Source organism: Gorilla gorilla, chromosome 16, assembly GCF_029281585.2.
Source record: "Gorilla gorilla gorilla isolate KB3781 chromosome 16, NHGRI_mGorGor1-v2.1_pri, whole genome shotgun sequence".
NCBI lineage: Eukaryota > Metazoa > Chordata > Mammalia > Primates > Hominidae > Gorilla > Gorilla gorilla.
The window spans coordinates 55,152,687-55,175,444 of record NC_073240.2 but is presented as its reverse complement, the minus strand read 5'-3'; the positions used below and the strand labels follow the sequence as shown (position 1 = coordinate 55,175,444).

Genomic DNA, 22,758 nt, shown 5'->3' with positions numbered 1-22,758 from the left:
AGAATTAGTGACAGGATTGGTGCTTTCATACTGTGGAAATTCCATAATTTTACTCGTGACACAAGGTTTAACTGAACCGGCACAATGTTATTGATGTTTGCTTTGTAGTTCCAAACTGATGAAAATAAGGGGAATAACATTTTTTCTCTTTAACCAGTTTTGTCTAGCATTATAAAACATTTCTCCTGACAGGATTCAGGACATGCTACCCCAAAATATGGCACCTTGGCAAATTGCATATTTCAAGTGGAAGGAATCTGAGAAATGGCACATGCAGTTAGGACTTTATGATTTTCCCCTGCAGCAAGACATAAAACCTAGAAAGGATTTTCTGATCTTTCTCTGAAGCAGGAAATAAGATCCTTATGTGAGAGGTGCTGCTCCTGTATCAAAAGGAAAGAAAGAAGCATCCTTATCCTTGAAGATAGGGATGTCAAAAGGAATGTGAATGAGCAGGCCTTGCTGCTTCTCCAAGTTTACTGTATTTATACTTTTCTGGGGGCTTCTATACATGTCCCCTCAATTCTCCACTTTTCGTCGAACCTAGCACAAAATATACTCAGATTTAATCATTTATTCAGTTCTTTATTTCCTTTGAAGTCTCCCGTGTCATATAAAGCTTATGTTAAATAAATTTGTATGCTCTTCTCTTGTTAATGGATCTTGTTATAGTGACTACAGCTGAGGACTCAGAGGATAGAAGGATAAGATATTCTTTCCCCACTACACTTCTGTCACATAGCATCTCTTTACTACCTAACAGTATTAATTACATTTACACGGTCTTCTCAATACCTACATATGTATATAATTTTTTCTCTCCATACTATTTAAACCATTTTAGCAGCCAGAATATAACTTAGTAACATTTGCAAAGCTAACAGTTTCCCAAACAATTCTTTATTTTTTTCTGCCTTGTGGAAATAGGGGAGAAAAAATGAACAATTATGAGTAAAATACAGTAAGTGAAAGAGGAAAGCTGGTACTGGAAATGAAAGGAGAAACACTCCATTTTTCAGACAACATAGATTTTATCAATTTCTGGGTAACTAATGGCTACATTTTACGTTTCTAATTTTTAAGGGGCCACAAAATAATATTTCCGTAATAGTGTTTTTTCACCATGTCTAACTTGCCTTTGTAGACTTCTAAATATGTAATCTCACTTTGACACTAAATTTTTTATATGCTTTTTCTATGCCGTAGTCCCAGTATCAAATCATTATTTAAAAGGCAGAGTTTGTTTTTCTGACATTCCACAGTGGAATACTTCTGCCTTTTGGTGGGGGCTACCTAAGGAGTCTATACCATCTGCATATTTGCTAGAGGCTTATTTTCCAAAATTTAACACATTTTTGTCTATTTCTTCTGCATAATACATAGCAGTATAATATAGAAGTTAAATAGCAATGCATTCCAAAAGACAGCAATTTCATTTCTCCTCTGCTGCTTAGCAAATTTACCCAGTGGAGCAGTGAGTAATCTCTTCAAAACTCCATTTTCTCACTTGTCAAATGGGGATGATATTAATTGTGTAACTTGGGACTGTTTCTAGGGCTGCTGTGAGGATTAAATGAGATTTTACATGTAAATATTTTGCATAGTCACTGGCACATAGTGAGTACTCAATAAATGTTTCCTGCTGATAATGATGAAATTCTAAGTATAAATGAGACAGACAGGAAAATATTATTTAGATTCCATTGATTTCTAACATAAAAATAATCACATAAAGTGAATGAAAATTTGTATTTGCGCTTACTAGGTGTTTAGTCTGTAGGAGAAAATTTGTTAATAAAGTTAATAGCAATAAACTTGATTGCAAAGGAAAATGTTTATGTACTCACAGCACTGAATGGTTTTATGAACTTCAGAAGTATTGAGCTGTACACTAACAATTCATACATTAACTACAAATAAATTCCTAACTATGATAGAAGCAAAACTGAAAGAGCTTTACCTTTCCACAACCATTTTGTAACTTTGTAGAAATTGTCATACATACTTAAACGTTAAAAGAAGTACACATAAATATGGTACCTTAAATATTCCTATGTACCATATATATTTAAATTAACCCTTCTCACACTAGTCTGAATTCATGAGGTTTTCTTGTGCACAAATTAAATTCTCTAAGGTAGAGCTCCACCTCTTCTTCGTTTTCAATGCAGTCATAGCTTAACTTCATCTACCATCATAAAGAGGAGGTTTAATGAAATAACTGATCCATTCCACCATTATGTGACTGTCTCCTGTTTTTAATTTGCAGCAATTAATTAACAAAGCACAAATGTTTTAAATCTTGAATCTTATGAGACACAATTTAATAACCCAATTTATTATCTTGCAAATTTCTTAGTGAAATGAGGAAAACATAATCTGCCACTGCCAAATTTGATAATACTGATTCATCAGTCACAATGGATAAAATCAGAATCCATTAAATGTGAAGTACTATTTTGATATGCGAAGTTTGTCTTTGAAGAAAAGTAGGTTAATTATTACAAATAAGTAAGCAACGGTTCTCTGTAACTGCCTGTCGTGTATGCATCTGAAATTTCTTTGTCATAGCTAGAACTTAAGAGACAGTTTGTTGTGCTCTTTTTACATTATAAAACTTATTAAGCCTTTGTTAGTATGTTCTGCACTTAAGATGCTTGACATGCATTTAGTGCAATTAACTGCTATTATCGTGAATGTAGTGAACAACTAAGCATACATTTTATTAATCAGGACTCTACTAGTAAATTACAAGCCATCCTTATGAATTAATGCTGTGGTAGAAATTTTTCCTTTTGTACTTAGGTTCTCTTGTACCATAAAGCAAGTAGATCATAAGTGCCATTTGAAGCCAATCACCCTTTTTGACTTTTTGCTTTCTCTTTGTTTCAAGGCATTATTTTAATGAACTCAGATATTTAAGTATATATTTAATTTTAAGATGAAAAACAAAATTGTGAATGGATCTATGTAAACTTTTTTTTTTTTTTTTTTTTGAGACAGGTTCTCACTCTGTTGCTCAGGCTATTGCTCAGAGTGTTGCCTTGGCTCACTGCAGCCTCTGCCTCCTGGGCTCAAGCAGATCCTTCCGCCTCAGCCTCCCTAATAGCTGGGACTACTGGCACGTGGCAAAATGCCTGGCTAATTTTTGTATTTTTTTGTAGAGACGGGGTCTCACTATGTACTGATCTCAAACTCCTGGCTTCAAGAAATCCTCCTGCCTCGGGTTCCCAAAGTGCTGGGATTACAGGCGTGAACCACTGCTCCTGGCTTCCACTTTTTAAAAGTTTTTATTTATTTATGTCAGAGACAAGACCTTGCTCTGTCACCCAGGCTGGAGTGCAGTGGTCTGATCATAGCTCACTTCAGCCTTGAACTCCTGGGATCAAGAGACCCATCTGCCTCATCCTCCCAAGTAGCTAGGCCTACCAGCATGAGCCCAGCTCCAAGTTAACTCTTGAAATCAGCATTGCATAAGACAATGAAAATACCACCTGGCAGTATGACAAAGGAGTTGGAGATGGCCAGGGACAGCCTAAATAACTTGTGTGATGTGCATGGGGTAAATAGTCAACAGAATTTACTGAATTTAGATAACTGTTTCTCAAACTGCAAGACCTGGTACAAGCAAGTCCTCATGTTCATATTGCAGGGCAGGGAGCTTAAGGCAGTAGAGCAGAGATGGAGATTACCATTATGGAGCATCTACTCAATGCAGGCATTAGGCCAGGTGCTTTCTATGCATTATCTCTATAAATCCTGATATGGTCTCATGAATTAAGTTTTGCCTCCTAATTTCTAAAACATAGAAAGCCTAAAAGATGTTGCAATCAGATCCAGATTAATCATTAAAATATCAGAAATGTTTGGAAGGATTAATGCTCATCATCTTATTTATGGGATCCTTTTGTTAACATTAACCCTTTTGTTATTTCAAAGGGTTGCTTACATTTTGATTCTGCCTATTACTAGATAAGTGATTTTGCATAAGTTAGTACCCTCTATGCTTAAGTTTCATCATCTGCAGTTTGGGGATGATAATGGTACTGATATCATTAGAATAAATTTAGGATTAAACATTAAACTGTAAAAATGCTTAGAATAGTGCCTGTCTCCAGCTAATTCCCCATGGTTCCCTATATAATGATTATGATATTTATAACATATAAATATCTAGTTGTGTTAAAATCTTTCAGCAAGCATGACAAACCTTGAAAAATTCAAGATCAACTCTTTTTCACCTCTGTGATATGTGGTCAGGGAGGTAGAAAATTGAAATCTTCAGAGGTGTTTAAATTAGTATAATTATCGGTAAGCATTCTTTGGCAGTACTCTTATGCACTTAGAAAAGTGTCTGAATTCTTTCCATATAATGTAATATTTTAGGAAACTGCAGAGAAACACACTTGATCTGTTTTAAAATTCAAAATGGCTATGATATATATGAGTAACAGTTTTTAAATTACTTTTGAAATTTTACTTTATATCTTTAGTGTTAGGTAGATTTTTATAACAGATCTATGGGTTTTTTTGCTACCTATTCTGCCCACTATGAACTGCAGGTCTGCACAACTGATCGCTTGTAGGAAATGAACCGTTCACCTAGATCCTAAGAATTCAAATTAAAGCATTTTTTTTTTACATTTCAACAGCAAACAAACTGCAACTATATTGAAATACATGTGTCATTTCATATAATATTATATTGGGTTAGTTATGCTACTTTGGTTCCAAAAATCAGAGGCTCAAGTAACTACAAATAATTAAAAAGTAATTTTTGTAAGGATACTTTGGGTAATGGAGAAACAAAACTAAACTCCATTACCACATTGTACTGGAACCCAAGAAAAGCTGAACTCTGTCTACTGGAGTCAAACAGCCCCTGGAGTCAGGCTTCAGGGACCCTCAGGCAAGACAGACAAGATGCTCCTTCAGGATTTAAGGCAGCACTGAAGAGTGCGTTGAACGACCACAGATGGGGATCTTCAGGCACAAAGTCCTCCAGTATGTGACTCTGCTATTCTTGTATCTGCTTTTCCTTCCAAGTATCCTTTCCCGCCACTCACTGTCAACTACCTTCTTCTCTCTCAACACGATCTTCGTTCCTGTTTATACTTCATTCTGACTTATTCTTAATTGTTGATCACCTGCTACAGGTATCTCCAAATTCATAAACTTTCAGTGTCTATTCTCCCTGTCAGCCGATTCACTCTCAGTATTTCTTGGTACAGTTCCAGAGAGTGAACCTAGTTTCTCTTATTGTGCAAAATTTTTCTCATAAGGCTACGTCAACTAGGGTGTGTAGGAGGAGTTTAATCACAGAATGACTTGTGACTGTGGCAGGCACAGTAGTTAACTACTTTCAGACTCCTGATTAATTTCATATATATCTCTTTTACAAATTAAATACTTGTGACTCTAGCCTTGCATGGTGACTGGCATATATTAAGGGGTCAATACATATTTATTAAATTGAAATGAAACTCTTAATGAAAGATGATAAAAGTTCAATAGAGTAGAAAAGAATGAGATAAAAATACTTTAGGTTAAAAGAAATAATTAAATATTTACCGTATCTTTCCTATATTTATCACACATATGGGTAACCAAGTAAGTAAACCTAATTAATGAAAGAAAGTTCTTCTTTACAAAAAATCCTAACGAATAAATGTTGAAGAAATGATAACCTTATAAAACCACCATTTTGCTGAGAATGATGGTTTCCGGCTTCATCCATGTCCCTACAAAGGACATGAACTCATCATTTTTTATGGCTGCATAGTATTCCATGTTGTATATATGCCACATTTTCTTAACATTAGGATATATACCTAATGTAAATGATGAGTTAATGGGTGCAGCACACCAACATGGCACATGTATACATATGTAAAAAACCTGCACGTTGTGCACATGTACCCTAGAACTTAAAGTATAATTAAAAAAAAAATAAAACCCCACCATTTTGTCATCCCTAATAAAATAGCGAATTCTGAAGTGATCATAAATAAATGAAACCATTATAGGAAAGGTTGATGAAGAAATTTTCAATGAAGAAATAAGGCTGTCAGCACTAATCAAGGTTAACATCACTACAAGGGAATAACCAGATAATGTCCTACCTGATGTGACATAGTATGAAATACACACAGTCACTTATGAAGTGTTCTTAAAAAAATGAATCTGAAATGTTCAGCTATGGAGAGTATTGACTATGAAGGAACAAGTTAAATAGCACCACAAGGAAGCAAATGGAATAACCCAGAAAGTGGCAGATTCTAAAGGATAATGAACATAGCTTCTTTCAGAAGTCAACGGTATAAATAAAATAAAAGGGAGGGGGGACTTAACTAGTATGAAAGAGACCTGTAACACATAATAACCATATGCAATGCTAATACCTTATTTGGATCCTGACTGAAAAAAAACAATGTAAAAAAAAACCTTCTTTAAAGAAAATCAGGAGCATTTGATTATGGAATAGGGATTACACAATACCAGGGCCTTACCGTTAATGTTATTAGTTGTGATGCACAAAAGAAAGCCATAATTTTTAGAGATAAATACTAAACTAAGAAGGGATGAAATGATAAAATGTCTCAAGTTTGTTTAAGATAACTCAGCCAAAAGAAAAAGAAGGTGAAAACTCAAGAGTACAGATGAAGAAAACATCACAAAATTTTGATAATTGTTGAATTTGAATAATGGATATACAGGACTCTACTGCATAGTCTCTGTACTTTATAGTAGGATAAACACTTTCATAACAATTTCTTAAATATAAAAGTAATTTAGGGAAGCCATAGTGTAAGCAAGCAAATCAATAACTTTAATACTCTGAACATTATTTCCAAAACAGAAAGAACAAAGGGCAAATCCCTGATCAAAGTAGCTTAAACCTAAACTTCCTCACTTCAGCAAATAAAACATACTACCTTTAAAAACATGCAATTTGAAACTAATGTTCTGGCTCATCACATAACCCTGAGAGGGGAAAAATAGGCAGATTTTATCCTTGCAAATGGAAAAGACAACTTTTAAAACTGGTCCATTTTCTACTCAATACATTGAGATACTTTCTCCTATCTACACTTAATGCAGAGAGAAAATGAGTTGAGACTTCACTGTATGTATACTTTTGGAGAAAACTAAAATAAATTACATGTTATAGTACAATGCATGCAAACAAATGAGATAACAGAATGGATGAAACATATTTCTGCTTATGTTTTGGTCTGCATAACAAAAGCAAAGTAATATGAAGTCATGACAGTTTAAGTAAAATGAGTAAAATTTTATGAATATTTAGAAATAATTAAGATTTCTTACTTTTAGGCACATATCGCAAAACTTCTCTACATTATGTATTTAATTGATATCAACCTAAAGGACTTTCTTATCTAAGTATACAATTGTCTGTTGCATGTAATGCTTGGAAGACCCACAGGTAACCAAATATCTGTATATCAAAATATAAGTCACTGTGGGAAGTTCTTTAAATGGATACTTCCTCCTGTATTTCTTATCTCCAATAATGATGTCCCTATAAATATGACATTTCCATGGTCTCTACTTTCTTCCTTAACACTCCACTCAATGCATTTAGTCATAAAGATCTTTTGATTTATTTCACAAATCTAACCTTAACTCTCCATCATCTTATACAAGGCTTTCATATCTTCTCACTGGATTACTGCTATAGCCATTTAACATTTATCTTCACTAACAGAAGAAAGACAATAATAAAGGAATGAGAAAAAAATTAATTTAAAACAAAAAACAAAACACTGAATAAAATCAAAAGCTGTTTCTTAAGACCAGTAAAATTTATAAGTGTTCAGCCAGTTGGACAGAACAAAAGAGAGAAGACACAAATTATCAATATTAAGGATAAGAGAGGAAAAATCAGTTCAGATTTAATAGACATAAAAAAGATAATAATAGACTGGTATAAACAACTACATGATGGAAAATTTCACCACTTAGATTAAATGGAAAATTTTCTTGAAGATACAAACTACAAAAACCTAAACTGAACAAACAGGTAAACTAAATAGCCCTATATCTAATGAAGAAATAATATTTTTAGTTTAAAAACCTCCTACAATAAAACTCTAAGCCCAGATGATTTTCCCAGTAAATTCTATCAAAAACTCAGAAAAGAAAATGTCAAATTTTATAAAAACTCTTTTGGCAAATTATACATTATAGAATGTCTAACTCATTCTATAAAATCATCATTACATTGATATAAAAGACAGAAAAAGACACTATAAGAAAATAAAACCATAGAGCAATATCCTCATAAACACAAAGGCAAAAATACTTAACAAAATTTTATCAATAAAATATAATATTATGTAGGAAAGATTATACATCAAGACCATGTGGAGATTGTCCCAGGAATGCAAGGTTGGTTTAAAGTTAAAAATTCCTTAGTTCAATTCACCATACTGATTGTTGAAAGGCAAAATTATGTGATTACCCTATTATGAGCAGAAAAGATATTTGACAAAATTCAACACCCTTTCATTATAAAAACTTTCGGAATAATAAGAACAGAACAGAACTTCCTCAACTTGATAAAGCATCCATGAAAAACAGTTAGTTAACATGATATTCAACGGTAAAAATCTCTATGCTTTCCCTATGAGATTAGGAATAAGGCAAGAATGTCTGCTCTTCACTAATTTTAGTCAACATTGTACTGAAGATTTTAGCCAGAGCAATAAGGCAAGAAAAATAATAAAATACATCTAAATTGGAAAGAAATAAGTAAAACCGTATTTATTTTAGACAAGAATATAATTTATTGAAATAATCATAAGGAACCTACAAAAAAGTAAATTTAGAAAGGCTGAAGATATATATTTGTATATCTATGTACTATTAACAAAGAATGAGAAATTAGAATTAAAAGTACCATTTAAGATAGTAATAAAAATACTTAGAAACCAATTAACAAAGAATATGTAACACCTTTTCACCAAAATAAGAAATTAAATAAGACCTTAATGCATGTAAATGCCGTGTTAATGGATTATAAAATTCAATATTGCTGTTTTCTTTCCTCCCCAATAGATTTATATATTTAATGCAATATCAATCAAAAGTCCAGCAGACCTTTTTCTTGTAGAAATTGACAAACTGATACAAATTTAAATGGAATTGCAAAGGAGCTAGAAGAGCCAAACTATTTTCAAAAATATAAACAAAGTTGAGTAAATTTTACTATAATATTTCAAAATATGTTAGAAAATGATAGTGACCAAGACATGCAGTACTGGTGTAATTACAGATATATAGATCAGTGGAACAGATTACAAAGAACTTCAGAATTAACCTCTTACATATATAGTCAATTGAGTTTTCTCCAAGATGCCAAAGCAATTCAATGAGGAAAGAATAATTTTCAACAAGTAGAGATAAAAAAATAGATAACCATATGAAAATGATCCCAAAGAAAGTTAAACTTGATTATCACACCAGTTAACAAGCAAAAATTGGCTTGAAATGAATTATAGACTTAAATGTAAGATGTCTAGAAGAAAATTGTGGTGTTGCAAGCTGACTGTGCAGATTGCAAAGATTTCTAAAATAGAATTTTTTAAAAGCTTAAACTGTAAAAGAAACTGATCAATAAATTGGACTATTCTATCAAATTTTTTTTTAAAATGTGCAACAACTATACTCTTCAGAAGGCACTAGTAAGATAATGGAAAAGGAAGTTACAAGCTAGAAGCATATACTGCAACATTTATTTCTGATGACAGACTTTTATCTAGTATAGACCTTTATAACTCAACAATAATAAGATAAACATCCTAATTTGGAAATGGGAAAATGATTTGAACAGAAATTTCACCAAAGAAGATACATTAATTTCAAATATTCAGATAAAAATATGGTGAGTATCATTAGGATTCAGGAAAATGCAAATTAAAATCATAGTTAGATAATATATGCCTGTTAGGATAGGTAAAACTAAAAGATTTATCAAACCAAGTGTTGGCATGGTACAGCCACTTTGGAAAGCAGTTTGGCAGTTTTAATATTAAGTACATACTTACCACGTAACTCAACAGAAATAAAAGAGTATGTCTATACAAAGACTTGTAAACAAATATTCATAGCAACCTAATCTTGAAAAAGTACAAATTTTAACAGATGAATGAATAAACATATTGCGGTATATATGTACAATGGAATACTACTCAAAAATAAAAAGAAACATACAATAACATGGGTTAAACTCAAAATAGTTGTAATGAATAAAAGCAGCCGGAGAAAAGAATGGAGAGAATCTATGATTACATTTACACATAATGATAACATTTCCAAACTAATTCATAGTATTAGAAAGCAGATGAGGGGCATTGCCTGGGGATGGTGGAGGAGTAGATGAATTACAAAAGTGGATGAATTATTGGGGTAATGGATATCTTCATTATTTTGAAAATAGCGATAATTTTGTGGCTAAATACATATGCCAGAACTATTCAAATTAGACTATTTAAATACATGAAATTTTATTATATTCAATTATACCTCAATAAACCTGTTAGAAAGAGAGAGAAAGAAAAAGAGAGAGAAACCTGACCTAAATCTGAAAGTACTCTGCTTAATACTATTTAGTTTTAATGAAATATTGAAATTTCTAAAACATCTAAAATTCATTATAAATAATTTTAAAAATTGAGAAAATATTACTCAAATAAACACTGCAGTTCATTAATAAATCAACATGGGAATAGAACAAACACTGACTACATGTATAAATTTACTTTAATTTATTAATTCACTCAACAAATATGTATGCCTGAATATGCATTAGTCTACAAAATACAAGTCTTTTCCCTCATGCTTATATTCTACTGTCACTGTAAACTTGTTATGAAATTTGAGTAAGCAAAAGCCTACAATGATTTCTCAAACTCATGATAACAATAAGAACTTCACTAAATGATCTGAATCAATAATCAGGGATTACATTGAAAGAGATTTTAAAATGTCGTTTGTTTTAAAATCATTAAATTCACTTGCCTTTGCCTCTAAAACAAAACCCAAGCTACTTTTAACATGTCCTTCACATATTGATCTGTGCCTTCATTGTTAGTGACCATAAGACACAATAACAAGGATCGTTTATTAATATTGCAGACTTCTGTGTCAATTGCAGGTTTTCTGACTCCATAGATTTGGGATGGGGCTCAGATCTGCAAATCCAGCAAGTAGCCCATGTGATCCTTACCCTAGTGGTCTGGATTTTTTACTTTGTGAAATTCTGCATTAGTTTAGGTAACCAAGGAGATGATTAATGAAGCATAAATGTGACCATGCAGTATTCAAACAAAGAAACAGATATAAATGAAATCTCACCACATTATACAAATGCAACATTGGCCACCAGGATGCCATCTCAGTCTCCAGATGAGTTCACTTAAGGCAGTTTTTAAATTAAATGAGAAACTAAATTGAATGATCTTCAGTATGTGAGAAAAAGTTTTACAGCATCCTTAAAATCTGACCAAACACAATAATAAAAAATGGATTCCAAATAGAGGAAGGCATTTGGTTTTTTCAGGGACAGGTTTTCAAAGGAAAAAAGTGGACTTAAACTCTGACATTAAAAACAAAATTGAAAAAAACAAAAACAATTTTCTCCTTTGCACATGTCATTGCTAATTTTTATACTTGGTAGGCTTAATTTAGTTCATAATTTTAAATCTATTTTTGCCATAAATAAACGTATTTATTCCAGTTTCTTTACTACAGTTACATAAAGTCAACTAAAATCTTTGTATATGTTTTGTGGCACATGATTAAAAATAAATCATGGATACTTTAATTTCTTCCATGATTTTATAATGTATTTTAACTGGTCAAATCCTGATTTAAGATACTTGGTAAACATAAGAAATTTCTTTGATTATTAAAGCCAAAGTTTCTTCATAGAACTGAACTTGTGTTTCTCAGTAGATGTTTGTTTTCATCCAGTATCCATTTGTAAAATGGCCTATCCCAGTCCAAGGACACAGTCTTGAAACAAGTTGTTGGTCTCCCAATCTTTCAGAAACCTACTCTGTCCTCAAGAAAGGTCCAAAGAGTAAATAAGAAAACAACTCTATTCTACAAAGCTGTCAGAGACCTGGGAAGTACTTCCCAGGACCCATGATGAGATGACGACATGTTATAGATTAAGAGAAGATCTTCTAGTCCTAACAGAAGAGAATAGAAGAGCAAAGTCTGTACAGAGATTAGGAAACACAAAGGCCATCAGGAAGAAAAGGCAGATATAAGAATTAGGTGTGGGGGAAAAGGGAGAAGAAAGTGAAAGGGCAAACTTGATATTATCATGATTGTATACCAAAAATAGGACCACTCTCTCCACAATTAGGAGGAATTGGGGGACTGTTGAAAATGGGTGGTTAATAGTAAGTAGAAAAGGATGAAGACTGAAATACTTCAATGTATTTCTTCTTTAATTGGAATTTTAATTGGACTCAACATAAACAATGACCCTAACGGTCTTGACCCGTATAGAGGATAAGAATACAGTCATTTATCCATAGTAAGTCTGAGTCTACTTCACTGTTCTACTTCATTGTTTGTCTATTTCTGCTATCTTTGCTACCCATAACATTTCAGGGCTAACTAATATTGTCAAGACAATCCTCTTCATTAACCAGATTGCAAGTGCCTAGCTGGTAGTCTGATGTTATTTTTGCTTTTATGGTCTTTAATATGTGGGTGTAAAATAAAATCTAAATATGCAATATTAAAGTTGGATTGGATCTTGGAAATCATCTAATAATAACACCTTTATTTTAGTTGGGAGGAAATTGAGACCCAGGGAAATTAGATAATTTGCCTAAGGTCACACAGCTAGTTATATTTTGATAAAATAAGGATTTTTACGGTCTCTTCTAGAATAGTCATGAATTTTAATTCATCTGCCATGTCTTAGAGGCATGAACTTTAGATTATAATTTGTGAAAATCAACTTGTTTTATTAAATATTTTATTAAATTTGTTAAATCAATATGCACAGCTATTTTGAAAGCAGGTTTTTTGCCAAATCTTTATTATTAAAAAGCCACAATGCAATATGTTTAACACTAGCTCTTCAAAATTATTTTTAGTTTTGGGGGAGTGTACATTTTTTTCTTTTGAGACAATGGTAGAGTTATGAAAGGATTTGGAGGAAAAGTTTTACATTACATAAACATCAAATCTTGGAAAATATTTTTCTCCATATCCAAAGAATCATACTCCATGGAGCTCAAACTAAAAATTCATAATATCATTTAATTGATATTTACTGATAAAAGTTGAAAAATACTATTTTCTATAGCTTAATTATGGAAAAGTTTATTATTGTCATCAGAGTATGTTGCGCTTAAAATATGTATTATTTGAACTTTAGTGGAATAAAATCCATTCATTTCCAAAACATTGTACTTACTGATTCAGGACAGGTGTGTAGGCAGTTTTATCCTCATCAATAATAGTAACCATCAGTGTAATAAGTTGGGGCCAAAAATCCAAATTCTTCGTGGTTGGTCCCTGATCTTCACGAGGAATATCCTGTTTCTTACTCTGCTCACAAGTTCACGCAACATGCAAAAGAAAAGGTTAAATGGGATGACTTTAGTTAGATGTCACTGTCAAATAGAAGATCAAAGAAAAATGATTATGGAAATGAAACTTAGATTATGGGAGTCAAAGCTGTTAAACTCAGGTTTCTTTTCTTCATTGAATGACATCCCATAGAATAAACTCACAGTGGCCTGGCTTGTATTTCTAATCACTTTTTAAATTTTGGTTTAACTTCCATTGCCTTGTTGTTTTTGTTGTTGTTGTTGTTCCGGATTAGAGGTTTTTCCTCCCTCTGATGATTACAGTTCGTGACTTTAAGAATTATTATTATTAGAAATTATGCCTTTAATGTGGCTTCTTCCAAGGATGAAGATTGAATTTTGTGTGTGCAAAGGTGTGTGTTTGTGTGTGCGTGTGTGTATGCATAAAATTTATCTTGCCTAAATATTTTGCTCAAAGTTACATCAGTAGTAAGTATGCAGAACTGACAGCTGCCTGTCAGTACTGTTACTCAAACTCAGTACTGTTAAATCCCACACTATATATGCAACATTAATTGACTTAAACTCTCCCTTCTTACGCACAAATTTATCTAGGTAACTAAAATTTTGTAAGTTTGTCTTTTTCTCTTTTTTTCCTTTTTTTAAAATATCTTTGAATCTTTCTCAATTTACCACACTGCTCAAAGTCTTCAACTCTCACTCTAGAAATCAGAATGTGACATAGGATGATCTAGATTTACTTTGAGGTTAACAGAGTACAATAACAATCTTGAATGTTTCACATATAAATTTCATACTCAACATATACAATTCTTTACAACATAGAGATAAGTTATTCTGGTCATTTATTTTGGTGGGTGTTCCTCTTAGAGCACTTCTTTTACATTTACTTGTTAAAATTGGCTAAAAATATAGGCAGAGATACATTTTCGCTTAAGTATATGAAAATTTTTGCTAAACCCTTTACAAGCTTATAGGTGCAGGATATTTGAAAACATCAACTTATGGCTCCAGAAACTCAAAGACTCTGATGTAAAACGGGTATTAGATTTTATTTGGCCCAAACTATTGCCATATCCAATTGCCATGTCTTCTGCTGTGACCAGATCAGCCACCCTCTCGGCTGAATGGTTGTATATGTATATGTTCCAGTGCAAATCATGATATGTAACCATATTTTGTTGAGTTCTCATTTAATTATTCTCGCGTAACTTAAAAGACAGCCCTATAGTGAACTCACTTAGTACTAGCTCTATTCTTAGACTATAATGTACTTTTAAGAGCATATATTTCCCAAGGGTACATCCAAGAGCCTTTGATTTACATTTATGTTTGAAATGCAACAGATGTTAAAACTTGCAGAACTAGATTAAAACAGTAAAAAAAAAATTAGTGGCTGACACAAAATACTTCAAATATCCAGAATGAATGATAAGCAATCTCCAAAGGATCTTAAGAAGTATGTATATATGATCCCCGAGAACAACTTGAAAGTTCTTGGCAAGCTTCTTCTTTCAATTCCTGGGTTATATTAGTGAATCTTTAGGAAGTAATGGACAGTAATGCAGGCTTACAAATATCAAGCTTTGCTGCCTTTTAAGTTAGAAATTTTATTAAAATTTATTTTTATTTTGTAAACAGAATTTTGTTATCACTACTATAATGTAATTATTTGTGCATTATATTAAGCTCAATAGATTTCTAAAGGATTTAGAAATCCAGATAACCTGGTGAGTTGTGAAGGTTATAAATAAAACTACTTCTAGTAGCCACAGTGGGGAGATATTTGTATTAGAACACTATCACTAATTATCGTCATATGTACATAGCCAAACTATATGTCTTATATATTTTAAGTAATGTGATTAAATGAAAGAAAATTATTATACATGATATGTGTAACATCACAGCCACTTATCATTTTGCAAAGAGTGACATGGAAAGGAGGAGAGAAAGAAGTAGTTGAAATATGCATTCATTCCCAAGTCCCTTACCTGTCGCAAATTATACTTCCATCAATCTTTTTTATGACACCAGAAGATTACTGATGATGCTATTTTTCGCATCATATAACGTTTGTTGCATTAGAATAAATCAAACTGGATGTTGAATCATTAAGTTTTTATATAGCACACAATACTATCATAAACCAGGCTTTCCCTACTTTAATAGCATATTGTAATAGACTGCATGCTGAAAGGATGAAGTCTCATCTGGTGTATTATAATATTTACTCAATTTCTTAAGAATTAAGTTTCTCTATGTGAAACTTTTTAATATACTCTAGAAATCTAATAGGGCATTTAACCTTATGATTGGAAAAATTAAGGTTATGGTAGTAGAAATTAAGAAAAGCTTATAATAAGTATATTCATATTGACCGAAACATTACTATGAATAATGTTATGAAATAACATTTGTTATATCAAGAAAATATGGTAATTATAAATCATTTAATAGCAAATAAAAATACATTTATTAAAATATGACCCAGTAAATCAATCATAATTATAGTAATTATTATAATAGTGACTAAAATTATTTTGTTAATAGATTATTGAAGAAACAGACTTTACAGAAAATCTGTAAGGGTGTAATGGGGAGGTAATTTTTTGAAAATGGAAAGTTGCCAGGTTATAGGATTATCTGAAGAAAGTTCCAATGGTCATGTTTACAAAGTCATTTCATTACAGAAAAGCATATAGAGAAAAGTTTTTACAGACAAACTGATGGGATGTATATTACACTTTCATGATATCACATAAGAAAATATAAGTATATTCCATCAAGAAGAGATCAGTATATAGAAAGAGCCATTACATGCAAAAGACAGTATTGAAATAACAAATGATATCTTCAACTTAGTGGAACTTATACAATACTTTTAAAACTGTTATAAAATATTTCTGTGGCATTCAATGTATTCATTCAATAAACATGTAATTGTGAAACGCTGCTTCTAAGGAGCTGACAAGACTTGGGTTGGGAGGAGACCTCTGGTAGAAAAATGCAAAGACGGGCCGGGCGCAGTGGCTCATGCCTGTAATCCCAGCACTTTGGGAGGCTGAGGTAGGTGGATTACCTGAAGTCAGGAGTTGAAGACCAGCCTAGCCAACATAGTGAAACTCCATCTCTACTAAAAATGCAGAAACTAGCTGGGCATGGTGGCACATGCCTGTAGTCCCAGCTACTTGGGAGGCTGAGGCAGGAGAATTGCTCGAACCTGAGAGGTGGCGGTTGCAGTGAGCCAAGATTGTGCCACTGCACTCCAGCCTGGACAACAGATCGAGATTCCATCACAGAAAAAAAAAAAAAGAAAGAAAAATGCAAAGACAGGCTGTATAAACACAAAACCACATGACAGATGCCTACTATATTTGAATAATTACTAGTAAAATGGGCTATAACAGCTTTTGATGAAGTGTGCTTCTCCAACGTTTGTTCTACTCTATGTTAGTATCATGTACTTACACACACAAGGGCCAATGCTCAACTAACTTCAAAATTTTTGCTTAAACAAAGTTAAATACGTTATTTTCAGATTTCCTGAAGCCTTTAATATGCTAATGTGCATGGTGATTCTCTAAGATTGTGGTTCTCCAACTTTAGTGTATATCAGCCCCACTGGGAAAGCTGACAAACACAGACAGGTTGCTAGGTCCTGGGACCCATGGTTCCTGATTCAGTAGGTCTAGGGTAAAGCTTGAAAATGTGTATTGAGAGTGACCTTTCAAGCAATGCTGGTGCTTCTGCTCCAGAAACCAATTTGAGAACCACTTCTCTAAGAGGTAATACTAAAGCATTAGTTTCTTAAACGGATTTGAACTTGCTAAAGCCCTCCATTCCCTTCCTGTTCCCCCATCTCATCGTGCCAGACTTTTCACAGGATAAGTGTTCTTCTGAACATACTTTGGGAAATAAAAGACTAGAGAGATAAATGCAGGGGTCAAATCATGAAAAGTTTTGTGTGTCATGTCAAGGAGTTTGCATTGAAACCAAACATGATAAGGACCATTAAAAGATTTTAAACATCGGAGTACTTGGTTACATTTGTGTTCTAAATAACTTGGTAGTTTACTTATTAACTTAAAGAGTTAATAAGTAAAATTGTTGGAACTTATTGACTAATGGGTGAGAAAGAGAAAAGGAGGAATCTAGAAGGTAATTAGGTAGACCTGTCTGAAGTTTCAAAAGCATTCTGAACATGTTGATGTAGATCAAAAAAAATTCCAGTATATATGTGGCAGCCGAAATTATGGAGTAAATTTGATTACTCAAAAAGAGAGAGATAAATATGTGACCACAGACAAAACCTTAGAGAAAAAGTCTAAAAAACAATAAGAATAAAATTTTATAAGAGACATAGGTAAAAGAGAGAGGCCCCTGCTGAAACGGAAGAGAATGAGATCCAGAGTCTATGTGGAATAATTAGCTTCAAGCATAAATAAGAATGTGACTTGCTCTGAGTAAGATAACAAAAAAATCTTGCAGATAAGCCTTGGTGGTGGTGAGAAAAATTAGCTAGGAATTTCCTTCTTCAGAGAAGAGATGGTGCACAGTGTACTGGTGGGGTAGTAAAAGTTTGAAATTGCACCTGTGAGGAATGAGAGACAGCCTCGAGTTGGACCCACAGTGGCATTGCCAAGCAGTGTGGGGTCGCTCTCTGAACTTGTAGTGACACTACGCTGGACTATTATGAGTTTTCTCCAGTGTTGAATGTTGAAGCCTAAAAGCCAGAATGTTGGATGTGCTTCCAGAGCATACAATAAAAACAGGAAAGGAGAATGAGATTTAAATATTTGATGAGAATTACTGAAGTGCTAGAACAAATATATATTTTGGTCTGGAGGAAGGAAGGAAAAAAAGGAAGGGAAGGTGAAGAAACAGATCTAGAGGAAACAAGGAGTGAAAAAGGCAGGACAGGAAATTGAGGTCAGTAGGATATTTGTGTTTCGTCATTCAGCTCATGGTAATGGGAATCAAGAATGGAGATTAGGTGAAGGGCTCTAGAAATGAGGAGGTCTAGGAGAGGCCAAAGGGACTGTGGTATTATTTCTGAACAGAACTTAAAGAATTTGTGTGCTTGTGTGTGTGTATAAGTGCTTTGCAATGTGCATAGCAAGGTAGCTGTAGTCATGGCAGCTAAGCAATGATTAAAGATCTTAGCAACAAGGTTTGCTGATGCCAAGAATTTGAATAATCAGGACAGGGTAGATATAAAGAAACAAAAAAGAAAACAAGATAGATGTAAGCCTGAATATTTTAAAAGAGGTAAGCTTTAAAATGTGATAAATATGTGGCAAGATAAAATAATATTAAATCATTCACTAGATAGCTCTCATATGATGTGTTTGCAACTTCTTCTGATTACAAATTGATTGTTTACCTATTCATAATTCTGAGATAAGGAAATCTTAGCTATAGAAGTTCATAGGTTAGAAAAATGGGCCCTCTCTCATTAGTTTTGAGGTAGGAGATCAGCAGGACTTGTTCTCCAAATCAGTGGGGTTATGATCCCACTGATCAAAACAGGATGTAGTAAAGAAACCAGCTAAAATCAAAATGGGGAAGAAAGCAACCTCTAGTTGCCCTCACTGCTAATTATACACTAATTATAATGTATTAACATGCTGAAGGACACTCCCAGTAGCACCATGACAGTTTACAAATGCCATGGCAATGCCTGGAAGTTACCTTACATGGTTTAAAGGAAAGAAACCCTCAGTTCCAGGAACTCCACATCCCTTTTCTAGAAAATTATTTACCATATAATTAAGGAGTAGCTATAAATCTAGCTAACTGGTGCTAGATCCACAAGTGCTACTCTGCCTATGGGGTAGCCCTGCTTTGTCACGGAGCAGGCATTTTCCTGTACTCTGTTGCTCTGATAAACTTGCTTTGCTTTCACTTTACTCCGTTGGCTCATTTTTGAATTCTTTCCTGCATGATGCCAAGAACACTCCTTGTCTGGGCCCCAATATTGGGGTTCACCTGCATCAGTTTAGAAGTAGAACCTAAAGTTTCAGATACCCAGGAGATCAAGGATCCTTGTGAAGAGCAATGTGGACAGTTTATCAGCTAGGAAAATAGAGGGCAATTATTCTACTCTACATTTAGACAGGATTGAGAAAAAGAATTTCTCTAAGTCCTCCTCCCCTAGCTCAAGGTAACCTATTGGGACATTCCTGACATCAGTGGAGCCACATGCCCTTCTTCTCTCTTCCAGATACTGCTGCCTTCAACTTACCACCTAATGCTACCTCCACTACTTCCCAAAGCAGCAACAGAGGCATATTTTCAACTCATTACAATTCAATTCTCATTAAAAAAACTGTTAGCCATGAAGACTGAACATACAAATGAATAATGTCTAGACCATATCTGATAGAACTCTGGCCCACAGTCTCTGCATCAACAAGTGCAGGAGGCCAAACCACAACCTTTGCAGCAACTGACCCGGAATGGTAAGGATTTGGTCAATGGCTGCCAGCTTCCTTATATTTTGCCCTAATTTTTAACTGAAAACCAACAAGAGAAAGCCAAATATACTCCCTAAACAAATCACACAGGATGTGTCACTTCCATTTAGCTGACTCCTAGCTTTCCCATGCTAACATGCTCCAAACACATCACACCTGAGGCCTTCCATGTTTTTTATTATAAGACTTTTCCACTTCCCTGCCTGACTTTCAATCTCTGCCAAGTGCTAGTGATGGTAGCTGACTTTATTGCTATAGCAATGTCTGAATAAATAAACTGTCTATTCTCACTTGGATGTTCTTCATTTATTTCCAAATACTAAAGTCAAATACCATTATCATCATTTTAGAGATAAGTAAACTGAGGGTTACCTTAATTTCCACATCCTCTTAACTGCAAATAACACAAGTTAGTAGCCTCGGTTTTTTCTCTTTAGCCTCAATGCCAAGACCTGGTCGAGTTTATAGATACAGATGGCAACCATCACCTCACATTAATAATATGGAGCTAATTTTTATTTTGTGTTATATATCTTGAATGAGAAGAAAAGCTTTCAGAGAACAAAATAATTGATACCTTTGTTAAATGCCTTTGCACTTCCTGAGTTCTCAAATGTCACAACTCCTGAGCACTCATTTGCAGTTTGAGAATTATAGGCACAATCAAGGTCTAGCTGTAAGTTAATTTCCATTTGATTTTCACCCAGTTTTAGAGCATTCTTTTTTCTCCTTTTATTGATATATAATAATTTACAAATTTATGGGGTACATGTGAGTGTTCATCGCATGCATAGAACATATAATGATTAAGTCAGCATATTTGGGGTATTTACCACCTTGAATGATTATCATTTTTATTTGTTGATATCATTTCAAGTCCTGTCCTCCAATTACTTTGAAATGTGCATAATATTATTGCTAAGTATAGTAACCCTAGTCCGCTATCAAACATTATAACTTATTTCTTGTATCTAACTATATTTTTATATCCATAATCAACCCTGCTTCATCCTGCTCCCCTCCAACCCTCGCCACAACCCACCTTTCCCAGTGTCTAGTATCTATCATTCTATTCTCTATTTCCACATCAAGTTTATTAGCTCCCACATATAAATGAGAATATGTGTAATTTGTCTTTCTGTGCCTGGCTTATTGTACTTAACTTAATGACCTCCAGTTCCACCCATGTGACTGAAAATGACGTGATCTCATTATTTTTATGGTCAAGTAGTATTCTATTATGAATATATACCATACTTTCTTTATCTGTTGTTCCCTTGATGAACACTTAGGTTGATTTTATATCTTTCCATAGTACCGAAGGACTTCCAGTACTATGTTGAATAGAAGTGGTCAAAGTGGGCATCGTTCACCATGGGCACTTAGGTTGATTCCATATCTTTCCACTATTCTTTGTGAATAATGCTGCAATAAATACATCAGTACATGTTTCCCAGTAGCGGGATTGCTATATTCTATGGTAGTTCTGTTTTCCATAGTAGTTGTACTAATTTATACTCTCACCAACAGTGTGTAATAGTTCCCTTTTCCTCATGTCCTTGCCAGCATCTGATATTTTTTGTCTTTTAAAAATTATAGCCATTCTAACTGGAGTAAAATGATGTTTCATTGTGGTTTTGATTTGCATTTCCCTGATGATTAGTGATACTGAGCATTTTTTATATACCTGTTGGACATCTGTATATCTTCTTTTGGGAAATATCTATTCATATCCTTTGCCCACTTTTTAATAGAATTATTATTTTTTACTATTGAGATGTTTGAGTTCCCTGTATATTCCAGATATGAGTGCCCTGTAGGATGAATAATTTGCAAATATTTTCTTTAGTTCAAGAGGATGCCTCTTCACTCTGTTGAGTGTTTCTCTGTTGTGCAGAAGCTTTTAACTTTACTATGGTCTCAATAGTCTATTTTTGTTTTTGTTGCCTATGCTTTTGAGCTCTTAGCCATAAAATCTTTCCCTAGAAAGATTTTCTGAAGACCAATATCCTGAAGAATTTTCCCTCTGTTTTCTTCTAATAGTTTTATAATTTCAGGTTTAACATGTCCATAGTGAGTTGCCTTTTGTATATGGTAGAGACAGGGGTCAAGTTTCATTCTTTTGCATATAGTTATACATTTTCCCCAGCACCATTTAATGAAGAGAGTGTGCTTTCCCCAGTGTATGTTCCTGGAATCTATGTTGAAGATGAGTTGGCTGTAAATATGTGGATTTATTTCTGGGTCCTCTATTCAGTTTCATTGGTCTACGTGTTTACTTTCATACAAATACCATGCTGTCATGCTTACAATAGCTTTGTAATATATTTTGAAGTCAGATAGCATGATGCCTCCAGGTTTGTTCTTTATGCTCAGGGTTGCTTTGGCTATTTCAGCTCTTTACTTGTTCCATATGAATTTTAGAAATGTGTATTATATTTCTGTAAAAAATGGCATTGGTATTTTGATAGGAATTACATTGAATCCATAGATTGCTTTGGGTAGTATGGTCATTTCAATAATATTAATTCTTCTGATTCATGAACAAGTAATGTCTTTCCATTCGTTTGTGTCTTCTTCAATTCCTTTCATCAGTGTTTTGCAGTTTTCCTTGTAGAGGTCTTTCTCTTCCTTGATTAAATTTATTCCTAGGTATTTTTTGTAGCTATGGAAAATGA

General features: G+C 33.5%; 1 protein-coding gene across 1 annotated transcript in view; it reads right to left on the bottom strand.

Annotated features, from left to right (window-relative positions):
- Window positions 1–22,758, bottom strand: part of UNC13C (unc-13 homolog C) — a 649,688-nt gene that overhangs the window by 224,326 nt on the left and 402,604 nt on the right. The window contains exon 17 of the mRNA XM_031002438.3: window positions 13,466–13,599. Coding sequence (XP_030858298.3) covers window positions 13,466–13,599 — 134 coding nt within the window. The remainder of the gene's footprint in view (window positions 1–13,465; window positions 13,600–22,758) is intronic.